The sequence below is a fragment of the Scardinius erythrophthalmus genome, assembly GCF_964197995.2.
Source record: "Scardinius erythrophthalmus genome assembly, chromosome: 23".
Taxonomy (NCBI): Eukaryota; Metazoa; Chordata; class Actinopteri; order Cypriniformes; family Leuciscidae; genus Scardinius; species Scardinius erythrophthalmus.
Window position 1 is genome coordinate 19,517,117 of NC_138243.1, and position 15,597 is coordinate 19,532,713.

At 35.7% G+C, this 15,597-nt stretch overlaps 1 protein-coding gene across 1 annotated transcript; it reads left to right on the forward strand.

Annotated features, from left to right (window-relative positions):
- The first annotated feature begins 188 nt into the window (after positions 1-188).
- hyou1 (hypoxia up-regulated 1) lies at positions 189-15,510 on the forward strand. The gene is made up of 24 exons (XM_081354654.1): positions 189-502; positions 1,367-1,439; positions 2,352-2,445; positions 2,566-2,644; positions 4,638-4,792; positions 4,884-4,960; positions 5,057-5,238; positions 5,738-5,853; positions 5,958-6,144; positions 7,151-7,285; positions 7,380-7,462; positions 8,463-8,595; positions 8,785-8,972; positions 9,097-9,235; positions 9,365-9,422; positions 9,985-10,061; positions 10,144-10,302; positions 11,496-11,683; positions 11,809-11,896; positions 12,144-12,400; positions 13,420-13,504; positions 13,626-13,878; positions 13,981-14,076; positions 14,699-15,510. The coding sequence occupies exons 2-24, from the start codon at positions 1,373-1,375 to the stop codon at positions 14,746-14,748; spliced, it is 2,946 nt and encodes a 981-aa protein (XP_081210780.1). The 5' UTR covers positions 189-502; positions 1,367-1,372; the 3' UTR covers positions 14,749-15,510.
- Positions 15,511-15,597: the final 87 nt, after the last annotated feature.

The following is a 15,597-nucleotide window of genomic DNA, read 5'->3' on the forward strand; positions in this document are numbered from 1 at the left end:
GAAATGATTCGGACTCCCATTGCCAGCACCAAAAACTACAACCTGTCGCACAGCCGTTATGGTCTCCTATTTAACGTGGACCAATCAGATCTATGCTTACTTACACGACTAACCACTCGCATGCACTGGTTGGCACGTGGACCAATCATCGCTCTCCATTCAAGGAAAAAGGGGTGGGGCTTTCGTTCATGGCGATCAGCGCTTCACTCGGCGAGCAGCGAGTTTTGTGGATCCAATGAGATCACGCCGCGTTCCGGGCCCAATGTGTTAGAACAAGCCGGTGATTGCAAGAGCAAAATCAAGCAAGCGAGGTGGTCTGGTCACAGAGCATTGCTGGTTAATGCTATCATATTGCCATCTGTAAGGAATTAGATATTAAGGATCAACACAGGGAACTTTTGGTTCAAAATTAGGGCAGGATAAGCGTTTCTAAATATTACTGTTCAGGTGTCAAGAGAGATATATCAGTCAACAAGAATCAATTTAAAACTTCTGGCAGAAGGTAAGTGCCATGCCATCACTTTCTTTGTTGGAGATGTTTGGGATCATCTGGGTGGTTGCATGTGCTCATAGATTAGTCTTCTATAGTACATTTAGCAGATCATCAGCTGCGTTTACTTATGTTTGAGCCTTTTGAAAAGAAGAAGGTGTAATGTTTACTGAACATTATCAAGCAGTGCAATGACAGTTTGACATGATGCTTAGCACCATTAGGATCAGCCTCAATAAGGCTTACGTCACACAGGCTGTGCAACTAGAAGTTTCCTCTTTGCATTTTTGAATCCGTATTTAAAATAGCTAATCGAGAGGGAACTGTGACTGTAAAAATGAAGCCAAAAGAAGACAATACAACTTTAGAACATATTAAGTAATGTTCCCATGGTATTCTGTATGCACCTGGGCCCCTACTGTCTCTTTATTAAGCAGGAAAGCTCTACAAAAGTGGTTTCCAATGTTGTTCCTGGAGGCCCCTCAAAATATTTCAGGTTTTGTGGTTCTCCACTACTGAGATAACTACTATTGGTTGAATCAGGTGTGTTTGATTAGGATGGCATCAAAAATGTATTGTTGGGGGCCTCCAGGTACAGGTTTAAGAGTCACTGCCCTACACTACAGTATTGAGATCCATGTGCTCTCAGGCCATCCATACCTGTCACTGGCTGACTGTTTCCACCTACACATCGATCCATATATGACGCTTGGGCAGTTTTTCATATCAGGGTTGTGATGCAATAGTCTTGAACATGGTGATTTGAGGGAACTTGTGTGCTTTTGATATACTTTCTGGTTTATGGTACAGACCTGTCACAGTTGCAGTTGTCTTTTAGCTTAATTTTAACTGCATGTTTTTGAATCTTCTCTGCAGGTCACAATGAGGGAAAGGCTGTCATTATGGGCTGTTTTTTGCCTAATATTAGCATTCCTGCCTTCTCAAACAGGTAAGCACCATATAAAATTATGATTATCTTCTTATATTTGCTGTACGTTTCCAGTGCTGATGTCCATCAGGATGAATTTAAAGACCTGTTCAAACCAAGAACGATAACTATATCGATATATCTATATTATTGTCCACTCTAGTGCACAAAATCGTTCTGTGCTGCAGTTATGTCGTCCGCCACTTTAAATGCTCAAGCTCTTAAAGGGACAGTTCACCCAAAAATTAAAATTCTGTCATTAATTACTCATTTCATTCAAAAACCCGTAAGACTTTCGATGATCTTCGTAACACAAATGAAGATGTTTTTTTCAGAGGCTTTCTGTCCCTCCGTTGACAGCTACGTAACTACCACTTTGACGCTTCAAAAAGTTCTCAGAGATCGTAAAACTAATCCATATTAATTGAGCGGTTTAGTCCAAATTTTCTGAAGAGACTCGATGGCCTTATGATGAACAAATTTATTTTAGGCTTTTATTCACATATAAACATTCATCAACTAATGGAATTTTATTGATAAAATAACGGAAGTTTTTGAAGCGTCAAAATGGTAGTTGCGTAGCTGTCTATGGAGGGACAGAAAGCTCTCAGATTTCATCAAAAAGACCTTCATTTGTGTTCCGACAATGAACGAAAGTCTTGCGGGTTTGGAATGACATAAGGGTGAATAATTAATGACAATTTTCATTTTTAGGTGAACTATCACTTTAAAAGCAGGATTAATTATTTTACATTTAAAACAATTCTTAAAACTAGACCTATATCTTTATCGTTATAGTTATCGTCCTTGGCGTGAACATGCCTTGAATATATCAAGACGCATATAAACATGCATTTTTTTTATTTTTATTATGGGTTTCTTTCCTTATCCCTGATCATAGAATTTCAGCTCTCTGATATTTTTGTGTTGCAGAATCTGTGGCTGTGATGTCTGTGGACTTGGGCAGTGAATGGATGAAAATTGCTATAGTGAAACCCGGTGTGCCAATGGAGATTGTATTAAACAAGTATGTGTTGGACCAGAGTTAAACTTTTTGCACCAAAATCTTAGATCTTGTCAAGTGATTTAGATTCATTAGTTTCAGACAGCAGTTTACTCCGTTGTGACATTTAACTTCTTTGTGCAGGGAGTCCCGGCGGAAAACACCAGTCGCTGTGTGCTTAAAGGAAAACGAGAGGCTTTTTGGAGACAGTGCATTAGGAGTGGTAAGTCTTTGTACTCCATAATGCCTTCTGTAAAAGTCAACATGAAGTGGCAGTTGCAATGTATTTAACATAACTTATAATGTGACATTTAAAAATCAGACATGAAATTCAATAAGAAAACAATGTAGGGTGTTACTAAATGGTAATTCTGGTATGAAATTTCCACTTTAAATTCCTGATTTATAAAATAATTGTATTGCGTATAAAGGTTTTTACTTCTTTTTTAAAGATTACATTGATAAACATAACGTGCATATACACTACCATTTAAAAGTTTGCGGTCGGTAAGATTTTTAACCATAAAATGTTTAATGATCATAATGTTTATGATGCTCATCAAGGCTGAATTAAAATATTGTGAAATTATTACAATTTGAAATAACTTATTTCTGTTATAATATATAATAAAATGCAGTTTATTCCTGTGAATTTTCAGCATTATACTCCAGTCTTCAGTCACATGATACTTCAGAAGTTATGAATATTTGTTGATTTGATGCAGTGCCGGCCCGAGCCTTTTGGGGGCCCTAAGCAGAATTTGATTTGGGGGCCCCCTCCAAACATGCGGAGTCACATGTGCTTGACGATTATTGACACAATGTCACTCTATAATGTTACATTATAAATTAATACAATGAGGTTATGTATTAATACAAAATAAATACTTAATATAAAATAGATATACTTAAATAAAAATGTTTTAACTTCTTCTTTACTCTTTTACTAACTCTTTGAAACTTTTGAAAACAAATTGTCACAAAACATATAAAAAATAATAATTTGCAAAATATCCTCCAACATTTTTGCAACACTTTGCAGTTTGAATGATGTCTTGTATGAACATGACGGAGTGTTTTTATGTTTCCACTGTTCGATCGCGTCCGCGCCTCACACACACACACACACACACACACACACACAGACACACAACATACCATTGCAATGATATCGCAGCCTGTTCGTTATAGCCGTAATAAAATATAATAAAAAAACAGTCAACCTAACATAAAAATTACACTGCTCTGTTTAAATAGTCAGTAGTAGCCTAATTCGTACCATTCAGCGCTGCGCAGCCTAAGCACCCCCCACTGTGATGTTTCCAAGCACATTTTTGCGCATGTGAAGAGAATAATTTTTCCCCTCGATTGGATTTCAAGCACAATTATTTTTTTCTTCGATATTGTAACGTGGGTGAAGTACAAATAAGCCTATAATAAAGAATAGTTTGCCATCCAAATCCATCGCGAATGTTGAAACATTTTGATTCTAATGAGAGAGATACGTGAGCCCAACGCCGCTTTCACTTTCGCTTTAAATTAATTCGTTTTGGCTTGTTTATAGTTATTTTTTATCCTTGTTCTGTTCTGAATATCATTTAACTTAAAGGATAAATCACATTGATCAAATCAAATTTTTGTGACATGGCTTATCATTATCGTGACTTTGCGCACGAATTGTCTGTGCACGCAAGGTTATGCGCATGATTCAAACACTGGCAGTCACAGCACCAGTTGTAGGCAGTACTGAAATCAGAATTTTCTTGTCTTGAATTATTAATCCATTCATTCATTTATGTCTTTTGTTTAAGTTAATAAGTAAAAAAAAAAAAAAAAACTCGCTTGGGGGGCCCCCTGGTGGCGAGGGGGCCCCAAGCAGCCGCTTAGTTCGCTTATGCCTCGGGCCGGCCCTGATTTGATGCTCAAGAAAAATGTATTATCGATGTTGAAAACTTCCTGGATTTCAAAAGAACAGCATTTATTTGAGATCAAAATATTTTGTAAAATAAGTGTCTTTACTGTCACTAAATAGAAGTATCAATTGAAAAAAAAATAATTGACTCCAAACTTTTGAACTCTCGTTTATGACTAGATTTTTATAAGTCAACATATTCAAAATGGACAGAGTAGTATGAAAAAAAATTCCTTGACATTTTCTTAATCTCTAAAACCTTGTTGTGACAAGCTTTGACTCTAGCATACTTGAATCATGACAGGCTGTGAAGAACCCCAAGGTGGTTTACAGATTCCTCCAGAGCATTTTGGGAAAGACAGCAGACAACCCGCAGGTGGTGCAGTATCTGAAACACTTCCCTGAACACCAGCTGGAGAGAGATGAGAAAAGAGGAACCGTTTATTTCAAATTCTCAGAGTAAGTAATGAAGCACTTGCTTGGTGCGTTAGCTGTAACCAATGGGCTTTATATAATTTCTGGGAATATTTTTTTTATATATTTCATCTAGAGAGATACAGTATACTCCAGAGGAGCTTTTGGGCATGATGTTGAACTACTCTCGGGTTCTGGCTCAAGACTTTGCAGGTTTGACAATTGAGTGTTTCGATAGTTCAGCTGTCTTGGTTTTTGCAGGTTAGGATATTTGAACAGACCGATAATTTAATTTGTTTCTCCTAACAGAGCAGCCCATAAAAGATGCAGTGATCACAGTGCCAGCCTATTTTAATCAGGCAGAACGCAGGGCTGTCTTGCAGGCTGCCCATATAGCAGGTCTAAAGGTCCTTCAGCTTATCAATGATAATACTGCTGTGGCTTTGAACTATGGAGTATTCCGGAGAAAAGACATCAATTCGACTGCACAGGTACTACTGAGAAGATTTAAGTGAATTTTATTTATTTGGTCAACCAATGGTGTGAGTGTGTGGGTGGGACTATGTGTTTGGCCAGCCAATAGCAGACTGGGAAACCTGAAATTATGATTTTGGTGACACTTGCGATAAAGAAATTAAAGGAATAGTTCACTTAAAAATAAAAATTCTGTCATTTACTCAACCTCAAGTTGTTTCAAACCAGTATGAATTTCTTTCTTCTGCTGAACACAAAAGAAGATATTTTGAAGAATGTCAGTAACCAGACAGTTGTTGTACCCCATTGACTTCCATAGTATTTTTTTCCTACTATGGAAGTCAATGGGGTCCATCAACTGTCTGGTTACTGACATTCTTCAAAATATCTTCTTTTGTGTTCAGCAGAAGACAAGTGTGCTGCAGAAGAAGTCTGTTCACTTTTAAGTGAACTATCCCTTTAAGTGGGATTTATGACAGATTTTTGATATTAACTTTTCTTTTCTGTGTCTTATAGAATGTCTTGTTTTATGATATGGGATCGGGCAGCACAACCGCCACGATTGTCACATATCAGACAATAAAGACCAAAGAATCTGGCACTCAGCCACAGCTCCAGATCCGTGGAGTTGGGTTAGTCATGGTTGTCATGTTTTGGCCTCATTTGTTGGCCACTTCGGTACATTCATATGTGTATGTGTTACGCAAACATCTGACTATCACTCTTTTATATTCAGCTTTGATAGAACACTCGGTGGCTTTGAGATTGAACTGAGGCTCAGAGATCATCTCGCCAAGCTCTTCAACGAACAGAAGAAATCAAAGAAGGACGTGAGGGAGAATCTGCGTGCCATGGCTAAACTCCTTAAAGAGGCTCAGAGACTCAAGACTGTGCTGAGTGCCAATGCTGATCATACAGCACAGGTACTGAAACTGTTGATCTTTTCTTTTTTTACACAGAATGTTTAGTTAGTCAAAATACAATGTTATCAATTTGCAAAAAGAAACTGCATTAAATTAAAAATTTTGAAATAATTATTGATCTTATTGTGGATGATTCATCCAAGAATGTCGAACCTTCTTATTTTTCATCAAAATATCATAACTGGATCTTCCGATGCAATGAGACTTCCCTCTTGTGATGTATTCCGGACTTTCTTCTGTCATTTTGTCTGCTTAAAACACACCCCTTTATTCCAATCAACTGTACCCTCATATTCAGATCTGCCTCAATTTTTGAGTGCAACACCCAAAATTCAATCAACCGATGGATAGAACCAAGTTCATGACCTATTGTTGTTGTTTTCTTTCTTTTTTTTTTTTGAAAATCCGTTTCACATGGATAACCATCACAAGAAGAAAAATCGGTCACTGCTTCCAATTCATCGTGACTAACTCTGTGGAAACATTTCTAGATCACTATTCAAATGTAAGCAAATTTGTGACATTGGCCGTGTGAACTCAGATGTTCTTGCTTCCACTGAAGCTTTGGATTGTTCTCAAACGCTGAATCACGTGATCATCAGGATTTCATGAAGCTCGAGGTCTGCTGTCATTAAAACAAATAAGCAACAAGCCAAATACTAAGACATTTTTCAAATTTATTCATTTTTCAGTTTGACTGACTCAAGTTATTATGAGGATAACCTAATTTGTAATAAATAAGAGTAATGCAAAATAGGAAACAGTTCACTTATTATTATTTTTTATTATTTTTTGTGACATTTGGACCACACTGGGTCAGCTTGGCCTTGGTTAAATGGCTATTATCAAATTATGTCTATTTTATTGACTGTGTGAGATTTAGACATTCATTATATGTAAACAGACAAACAATGTCTGTATGTTAGACTTGCTACTTATACAGTTTTAACCTAACTCTGTGTCGTGAAAGACGATTTAATAACATCTTGATGTTGTTCTTTTTCAGATTGAAGGTTTGATGGATGACATTGACTTCAAGGTAAAAGTGACTCGCTCTGAGTTTGAAGCCCTCTGTGAGGATCTGTTTGACAGAGTACCAGGACCTGTGAAGGAAGCTTTAGCTGCTTCTGAAATGAACATGGTGAGGAGCTAAATATCAAGGCATTGACTTTATGCATGTTTTCTGCATAGCTATGATTTAAAAAATAATCTGAAATAACTTTCTTGTCCAACAGGATGAGATTGAACAGGTTATTCTGGTTGGAGGAGCCACCAGAGTGCCTAAAGTGCAGGATGTGCTGCTTAAAGCTGTGGGAAAGTATGTTTTTTTCTTTCTTTCTTTTTTTCAGTTCTATTTCCTGTTTAACCTATACTAGATGCATTTGATTGGCTGTCAATTGATGCTATTTAAAGTTGGGTGGTGCAGTTATGACATTAACCAGCTGAAACAAACTTGTCTGTGCTAACCAGCCAAAACTTGACGCCTTATTTTGACGCTGTTTTTTCTTTGCACAAAATAAGAAACATTTTAAGGGTTGCACACCCTGATAAAGGTTTATTAGCAGCAACACGTTGGTGTGCAGTTGGTTGTAATTGTTTTTAAATTACTTAAGCCATGAACGAGTAAAGGCCTTTAGTGCCTTGGTTTCATGTTTTTGAACATTTAATGGGTTAGTTCACCCAAAAATTACAATTCTGTCATCAATTACTGACCTAAAACTCTTGACGCTTCACACCGTTCATAAAGAGATCATAAAGTCCATGAATCGAGTGGTTTAATCCAAGTCTTCTGAAGAGACACAATTGCTTTATATAATGAACTGTTTTAATTTAGGCTTTTATTCAAATAAAAATTGATCAGCAAATGTATGTAGAGCACTATGGTAAATTTAAACTCAAGCATTTGAAGCACAAGAACCATTAGGTTCCTTCTCGCCTGTCACGCCAGCACATTTGGGCATTCACAGGAAGTAATGAGGTTTTTGAGACGTCAAGCAAGTACAGTTAAGCTTCCGTTTATCTCTATGAATGTTTTGGAGCATTGGAGTTTTGGTTGAATAGACTTTTAAATGAAGATTTCATTTAAAATATCTTCATTTGTGTTTCGAAGATGAGATGAAGTCTCATGGGTTTGGAACAACATGAGTTATTGATGTTTTTGAATGAATTTTCATTTTTGGGTGAACTAACCCTTTTAAAGAACATCTAATAAGATGGATTACACTTAGCATTGATTAACATTTTAAGTGAGTAGATGTTTTGAAATTGGTACAGTGCCAAATAATTCAGCTTTGTTTGTGTTCACTTTTGGTCTCCAGAGAGGAACTGAGCAAGAACATCAATGCAGATGAAGCTGCAGCGATGGGCGCCGTCTATCAGGCCGCTGCGCTCAGCAAAGCCTTCAAAGTCAAACCTTTCTTGGTACGAGATGCAGCTGTGTTTCCCATACAGGTGAGAGGATGAAGACAAAGTCCTTGTGTTCTTTCCTAAAATTGGATTTGTTTTAATAGTCTTTGCTCACCCCTAACTAAACCACTGAGATGTTTAATTTAACAGATAAGTAGTGTACAGTTTTATTCATCATACTACAGTGCTTGTGCATTTAAGAAGTTCTCTGATGTTTTCTGTCACTCTCCTTAGGTCGAGTTCAATCGTGAGACTGAGGAAGAAGATGGCTTGAAGAGCATGAAGCACAACAAGCGCATTCTGTTCCAGAGAATGGCCCCATATCCCCAGAGGAAAGTCATCACGTTCAATCGTTACACGGACGACTTTGTCTTTTACATAAATTATGGAGACCTCAGCTTTCTCAGTGAACAGGACATTAAGTAAGACACATTTTGTTCATGCTACTCATATTTGGTGTTTTATTTGTTTACACTTTTTCAAAACTATCAGAAAATAGATCTTCTGAATCAAACCTCAGTGTCTGTCTGTCTCTATCTTTCCAAGAATATTTGGCTCTCAGAATCTGACAACGGTGAAACTGTCTGGAGTGGGCAGCAGCTTTAAGAAGCATTCAGATGCTGAATCGAAGGGCATCAAGGCCCATTTCAACATGGATGAAAGCGGGTTGTTAATTCTGGACCGGGTTAGTACTGCATTTTAGTTTGCATAATAAAATGTGACGAACTAGTGGTAGTATTTTTCCACTATGTTACAATGCAATTGTACTATTCCAGTAGATGCTTAGTTAGCCAGAAGATCCTTGATTTTTCAGGTGGAGTCAGTGTTTGAGACCATTGTGGAGGAGAAAGAGGAGGAGTCAACGCTCACAAGTTAGTTTTGTCTTTATACACAAAATCATACACATTCTTTTTTTTTATATTGTTGTTTGTTGGACTAAAGAAGACTGTTTAAAAGCATTAAAACATCTCACATTGCAAACTGCCTTATCATAGGTCAAAGTCTCTTATGAAGGCTGCATTTATTTGATGTAAAGTACAGTAAAATGGCAATATGTTGGAATTAATCGTAATAAAATACACATTGCAATTCACATTTTAAAGTGTATTAAAAAATTAATAAAAATTATATATATATATAATTTGTTCATGCTACTCATATTCGGTGTTTTATTTGTTTACACTTTTTCAAAACTATCAGAAAATAGTAAAAATGAAAAAATTATATTATAAAAATATAATAAAATATTTCAATGTAATTTAATGCAGTTTCTTTTTGCAAATTGATAACATTGTATTTTTATATAATAAAAATTATAATTATATTATAATTAAAAAATTATATTTATATTTTTAAATTTTATTTTTTTAAGTGGGGAAAAAAAGATATGGAAGTTTGTCTGCTTCACTTGTTTAATTTCTCTCCCCCCTCCAGAGCTTGGTAACACCATTTCTAGCCTGTTTGGGGGTGGCAGCTCAGAGCCAAATGCAAACGTGTCAGAACCGGTTACGGTAAATCTGCTTAATGTCTGTTTCCATATAAGACATTTTCTCAAACTTGAGCTTGACATTTTGCTTTTTCATTATGGTCCAGGATGAAGAAGAAGTGACTCCGGAGGCTGGGAAAGATCAGGAACAGTCAGAGAAACAGGAAGAGACTGCCCAGGAGAAACCTGAGATGGAAGAGGGAAAAGAGGGAGAGCCTCAGGCTGAAGAGCAGAAAGACGACAAAGAGGATAAAGCGGAAACTCAGGTGAGAGGATTGACTTGCTCTCAAGTTCACTAGTTCTGCCCTGTTATTCTCTGGAGTCTTTTGACTTCCCCTCGTTTTCTATTGTACAGCATGCGATATTATACGCCTGCAGAAACCCCTGCCCAAGTTCCTTGAGCTACAGTAGTTATTTAGATTAAACATTTTTAGCTAATAATTATTTTTATTATTACCCAATATGATGGCCAATAAGATGCAAATTATACTTTTAAGAAAATATATTTTTCTTATTGCCCATTGAAACAGTATTTTTCATTATTATTATTATTATTATTATTATTACATTTATTACTATAATAACATTACAAAAAAATATTATTAATGTTTTAATCCCAATTACAATGGGATTATTTTGCTGAATATTAGTGATAGATAGAGAAATGATAGAGAAAGAGCTTGAACTAGAGTGAATATTGGAACATTGTGAACATTGTCACCTGTCTCTGCAACTTTTTTCCAATAAAATGCTCAAGATTTTCACAGACAATGCAAATGGCTATTACATGCTAAACTGTTAGGCAATAAGTTTTTATTTTTCATCCTTGTGTAAACCTATCTTGCTATTGCTAGACCGTCTCAAATGTATCATTTCACACAATCTAAAAAAAAATAGAAAGCAATGTCATTATTTTGTTTTTCTTCGTTTCTGATGTTGTAATACATCATACATCATACTTTCATAAAATCATCCCTTGTCTGTGGACATCGTTATTTCCAAAGCCAGTGCTGGATAAACAAATAGCGTGCGTGCAACGGTAGGCTGCTGTAGGCGAAATTATTTACAATAGCGGTAATGGACAATTGTGCTTCCAACCTGTAGGGGGACCGAAGAGGAAAAGTGCTTTGGTGTTGCTTTAAAAAAAAAAAATCCTTATAAAGTCATGGAAAAATTATAGAAATTCAATGTGAGAGCCCTATAGAGACAAACTATGTTGGATTGTGCCATATATAAATCTCGTCTCTATTTAAATTTGTAGCCGTCACAAAAAGAAAAGTGAACATTTGAATCACTCACTATAATCATTAATCAAAGGTCAGACTATAATCGTTAAATTTCAGTTTCAACCCTGTATTATATTGCAGTTTCATATAAAATGACCAGCCACTGGTGAGTAACTCCATGTGATTTAGTTTTGGAATCTGTCTAGAACTGATCTCTCACTTCCATCACGCAGGGAGAGACTGAAGCAGAGAAAGCAGAAAAGCCTGAAGAGAAATCAAATGGTGAGAAAGCAGAAGAGGTGGAGGACAAGAAACCCAAACCACAGAAAAAGAGCAAAATATCAGAAGACATCACAGTGGAGCTTGAGGTGAACGATGTTCTCATTCCCAGCACAGAGGACCTTGAAGTGTCCAAAAAGAAGTAAGTGTCTCTTGCTTCTAAGAATTAATTAACGTGGAGGATGAATTAACAGTGTGGGAAATGGGACAGACTGTAGTAACTGAAGAATCTCTAAAGAATTACCATGTGTTCCTCCCTCATATCAGGCTGCAGGACCTCACTGACCGTGATTTGGAGAAGCAGGAGAGAGAAAAGACCCTGAACAGCCTGGAGGCTTTTATCTTTGAGACGCAGGTATAATGAATCTCTCTGCAGCCCTTCCCAGTGTTTGAGCAGTGACTCATAGATCCAGTGGCGTGACAGTGACTGAACTGTCTTTGTCCAAGTCTAAAAAGCTTTATTTGCAGAGCTTGAGGAGAAAACTGTAGTGGGCTTAAGGATTTTTGATGGAGCATTGTGGAAAATTATTATTTCATTAAGTCAACTATTTCTTTGAATTTACAAAACATCTACTTAATTTGTTCCCTCTCTCTCCATCTAGGATAAGCTGTATCAGGATGAGTATCTGGCTGTGGTGACTGAGGAGGAGAAGGAGCAGATCACAGGCAAGTTGAGCGAGGCCTCTAACTGGATGGATGAGGAAGGATATTCCGCTGGTACAAAGGAGCTGAAGGAAAAGCTTTCTGAACTGAGAAAGCTTTGTAAAGCCATGTTCTTCAGAGTGGAGGAGAGGAAGAAATGGCCCGACAGACTGGCAGCTCTCAACAGCATGCTCAACCACTCCACCATCTTCCTCAAGTGAGCGAGAGCTGCATCATTTATAAAAAAAAATGTATTCTTTATTTAAAAAAAATGAATGCATTTTTAGAAAATAAATGTAAGAATGGTATTTTCAAAGAACCTATTTAAATTAACACATTTAATATTTTTTAATTATTTTAAATGTATTTATTTTTCAAAATCTAAATATTTAAAATGTTAATAAAAATTATGTATTTTTAGAAAATGTATATAATTTAAGTCTCTTTTGTATATTTATGTATGTATGTGTATATATTATTAAATTATATTTAATATATAATTTAATTCATTTAAAAAAATCTAAATATTTAAATACACATAATATTTTTATATATATATATATATATTAGGGCTGTCAAAAGATTAATCGTGATTAATCGCATCCAAAATAAAAGTTTGTGTTTAAATAATATATGTGTGTGTACTGTGTATAATTAAATTTGTATATATAAATACACACACATGCTTGTATATATTTAAGAAAAATGTGTAATTTATATATAAAAAAATTATATTTATATATAATATAAATTATATATAAATATATACAGTATATGTATGCAAATATTTCTTAAATATATACATGCATGTGTGTGTATTTATATATACAAAATAAGTATACACAGTACACACACATATATTATGTAAACACAAACTTTTATTTTGGATGCGATTAATCGCGATTAATCTTTTGACAGCCCTAATATATATTAATGTATATTTAGATAAATATATTTATTATTTAGATAAATATTTTTATTATTTAAAAATACATATTTTTACAAGTTTAAATGTTCTTTTAAATATTTTTTTTTTAAAATTAAATTAAATATATTAATTTGCTTAAATGTAAACACAAAAAATAAGATATAATAATTTAGATATTTAAACTTTATGTAATTTATTTTTTGGGAAGAGTCCTCGGACTCTTGTGGGCAGTGCAGTTTGAGGTCAGTCAGCAACATGTTCCAATAAAAGAAAACTGCTTTGTAACTTGAATGGCCCTTTGTTCACAGGAGTGCTAGACTGATTCCTGAGGGTGACCAGATCTTCACAGAGGTTGAACTGAAGACACTTGAGAGGGTCATCAATGAGACAATGGTATGCAATGGCTTTATTTCCCATTGATTTATTTCATCCTTCCCTCGACTTCAAGTGAATTCTGCTCAGTAAACCCTTGGGATGCACTCTGCACATTTTTGATTTTTTGTTTTTATTGCAGACATGGAAGAATGAGACGGTAGCTGAACAGGAGAAATTGTCCCCAACAGAGAAACCTGTTCTGCTCTCAAAGGACATTGAAGCTAAGCTAACTCTATTAGACAGGGAGGTCAACTACCTGCTGAACAAAGCAAAGTTTGCCAAACCGAAACCTAAAGATAAGTCTAAAGACAAGAACAACACCTCCACAGAGAACAACAAAGCTAACAGCACAGAAGATGCAGAGAAGGTTATTCCTCCCAGCAGTGATGACGGTGAGACACCATTTTATTTTGGCATACATTTATTTTGAAAATTAGATTACCGCTTTTTTCTGTTACCGTGGAGTAAATCTGGTATTTAAATTGTGCTTTTAGCTGAAAAGGTGAAGCCAGCAGAGGAGCCTCCAACTGAAGAAAAAGAGAAAGAAACCATACCTGAACTAAATCCAGCGGAAAAAACGGATGATACAGGTAATTCTCAGTCCACGTACTAGAGCTGCATGATAAATTGCTAAAAGATTGTGATCTTGATTCATACACCCTCACAATCTTTTTCCTAAATGACAAGGATTCAGCTAGATGTCTATTAAACCTCTGACACGTACAATCACAGTGAACATTCAAATCTGTGTTGGCGCTGCTACTGAACCAGATAGTGTTGGTATGAAACGGCTTCACAAACAGTCCTTTCAACCACACAGTTTCGTTATTTCTGTTAGAACAGTTCAGATGAAAATAATGATGTCTATGGTAGCAATCCAAAGAGTAATTTTTGAAAGTAACTTGATTCTTTATATAACAATTACATCGTTAGGCCACTAGGTGGTGACAAGTGTCTGTTAAATGTCATTGTCATTGAATCATTTATTCAAGAGATTAAACGAAATTGTGATTCTCAATTTATCCAGAATCGTGCAGCTCTACTACTAACCATCCAACATCAGTGTACATGCAAAATCATTTCAAAATGCTACACAACATGCTCTATGACCTTAAATAACAGGATCAATAGGTTTAGTATCTTTATGTAAACGTAGTAGTTCATTGTATGCTTATGCAGATATACTAATGTGTTTTTTTTTTTTTTTTGCAGAATCAGATAAGAGCAGTAAATCAGAAAACCATGTTGGGGATGAATTATAACATCTGGAGTTCTTAAAGTTTTTTTTTTTTGTTATTTATTGACTCCATTAAGTGGTTCAAATTGATTTTTTTTTTTTTTTTTTTTTTTTTTTTCACCCCTTAACAAATTGGAACAGCTTGAAAATGACAGTGTACATTTCATAGTTCACGTTCAGTGACCCCGAGCCAAAAGAAAATACCAAACCCAACTCAAGGCTGTGTGCTCCTTCCATTCACATTTAATTTTGCTTCTTAATCTATGAATTATTAATCTTCTCCCTCTCAGAAACCTGCCCCCCATCTGTTTTGGAAATCAAAAATGGCATGCTTGACCAAAGCGAACACGCTGTCCTTTTTATTATATGTACATGGGAGTAATTTATGCATCTCAGCTGAAAATGGTCATTTGTCATGCCCTCTGACTCAAGACACCTTTGCGTCCAGATATTAAGGAAATGTGAATTGTCTTGCTTAATTGTCACATCGTGTTCGTTTTTGCTAGTTTACCTTTTTCCGTGTAGCCCATTCCCAAAACAATCCGTTCGTACCTGTGAGCATCTATGCCAAACATCTCCTGTATTTATGGACTTGAGTAGGATTAGTCTGCTGCACTGATATCAGAGGAATTTCACTTGACTGAATAAGTGGAAACTGTTTTTGTTTTGTTTTTTGCTTTCACGTCTTCGCTGGTTTTGTCATTCACATGGTTTCATGTGCAAGTCTGTGTGGAAAAGGGAGAAGATTGTTTCTAAACTGTTAATAAAGTCTCTTTTTTTAAAAGTTCTCTGCACATTGTGTAATATCTTCTCATTGTTTTGACTTAATATTTATATAACATTATATATAATGCATTATAATCCATTAAAGTGA

Coding starts and splice junctions, on each gene's coding strand:
- hyou1 (XM_081354654.1), top strand. CDS start 1,373: ATGAGGGAAAGGCTGTCATTATGGGCTGTTTTTTGCCTAATATTAGCA. Junction 7,286..7,379: donor CTGCTTCTGAAATGAACATG/GTGAGGAGCTAA, acceptor CTTGTCCAACAG/GATGAGATTGAACAGGTTAT. Junction 12,401..13,419: donor CACTCCACCATCTTCCTCAA/GTGAGCGAGAGC, acceptor CTTTGTTCACAG/GAGTGCTAGACTGATTCCTG.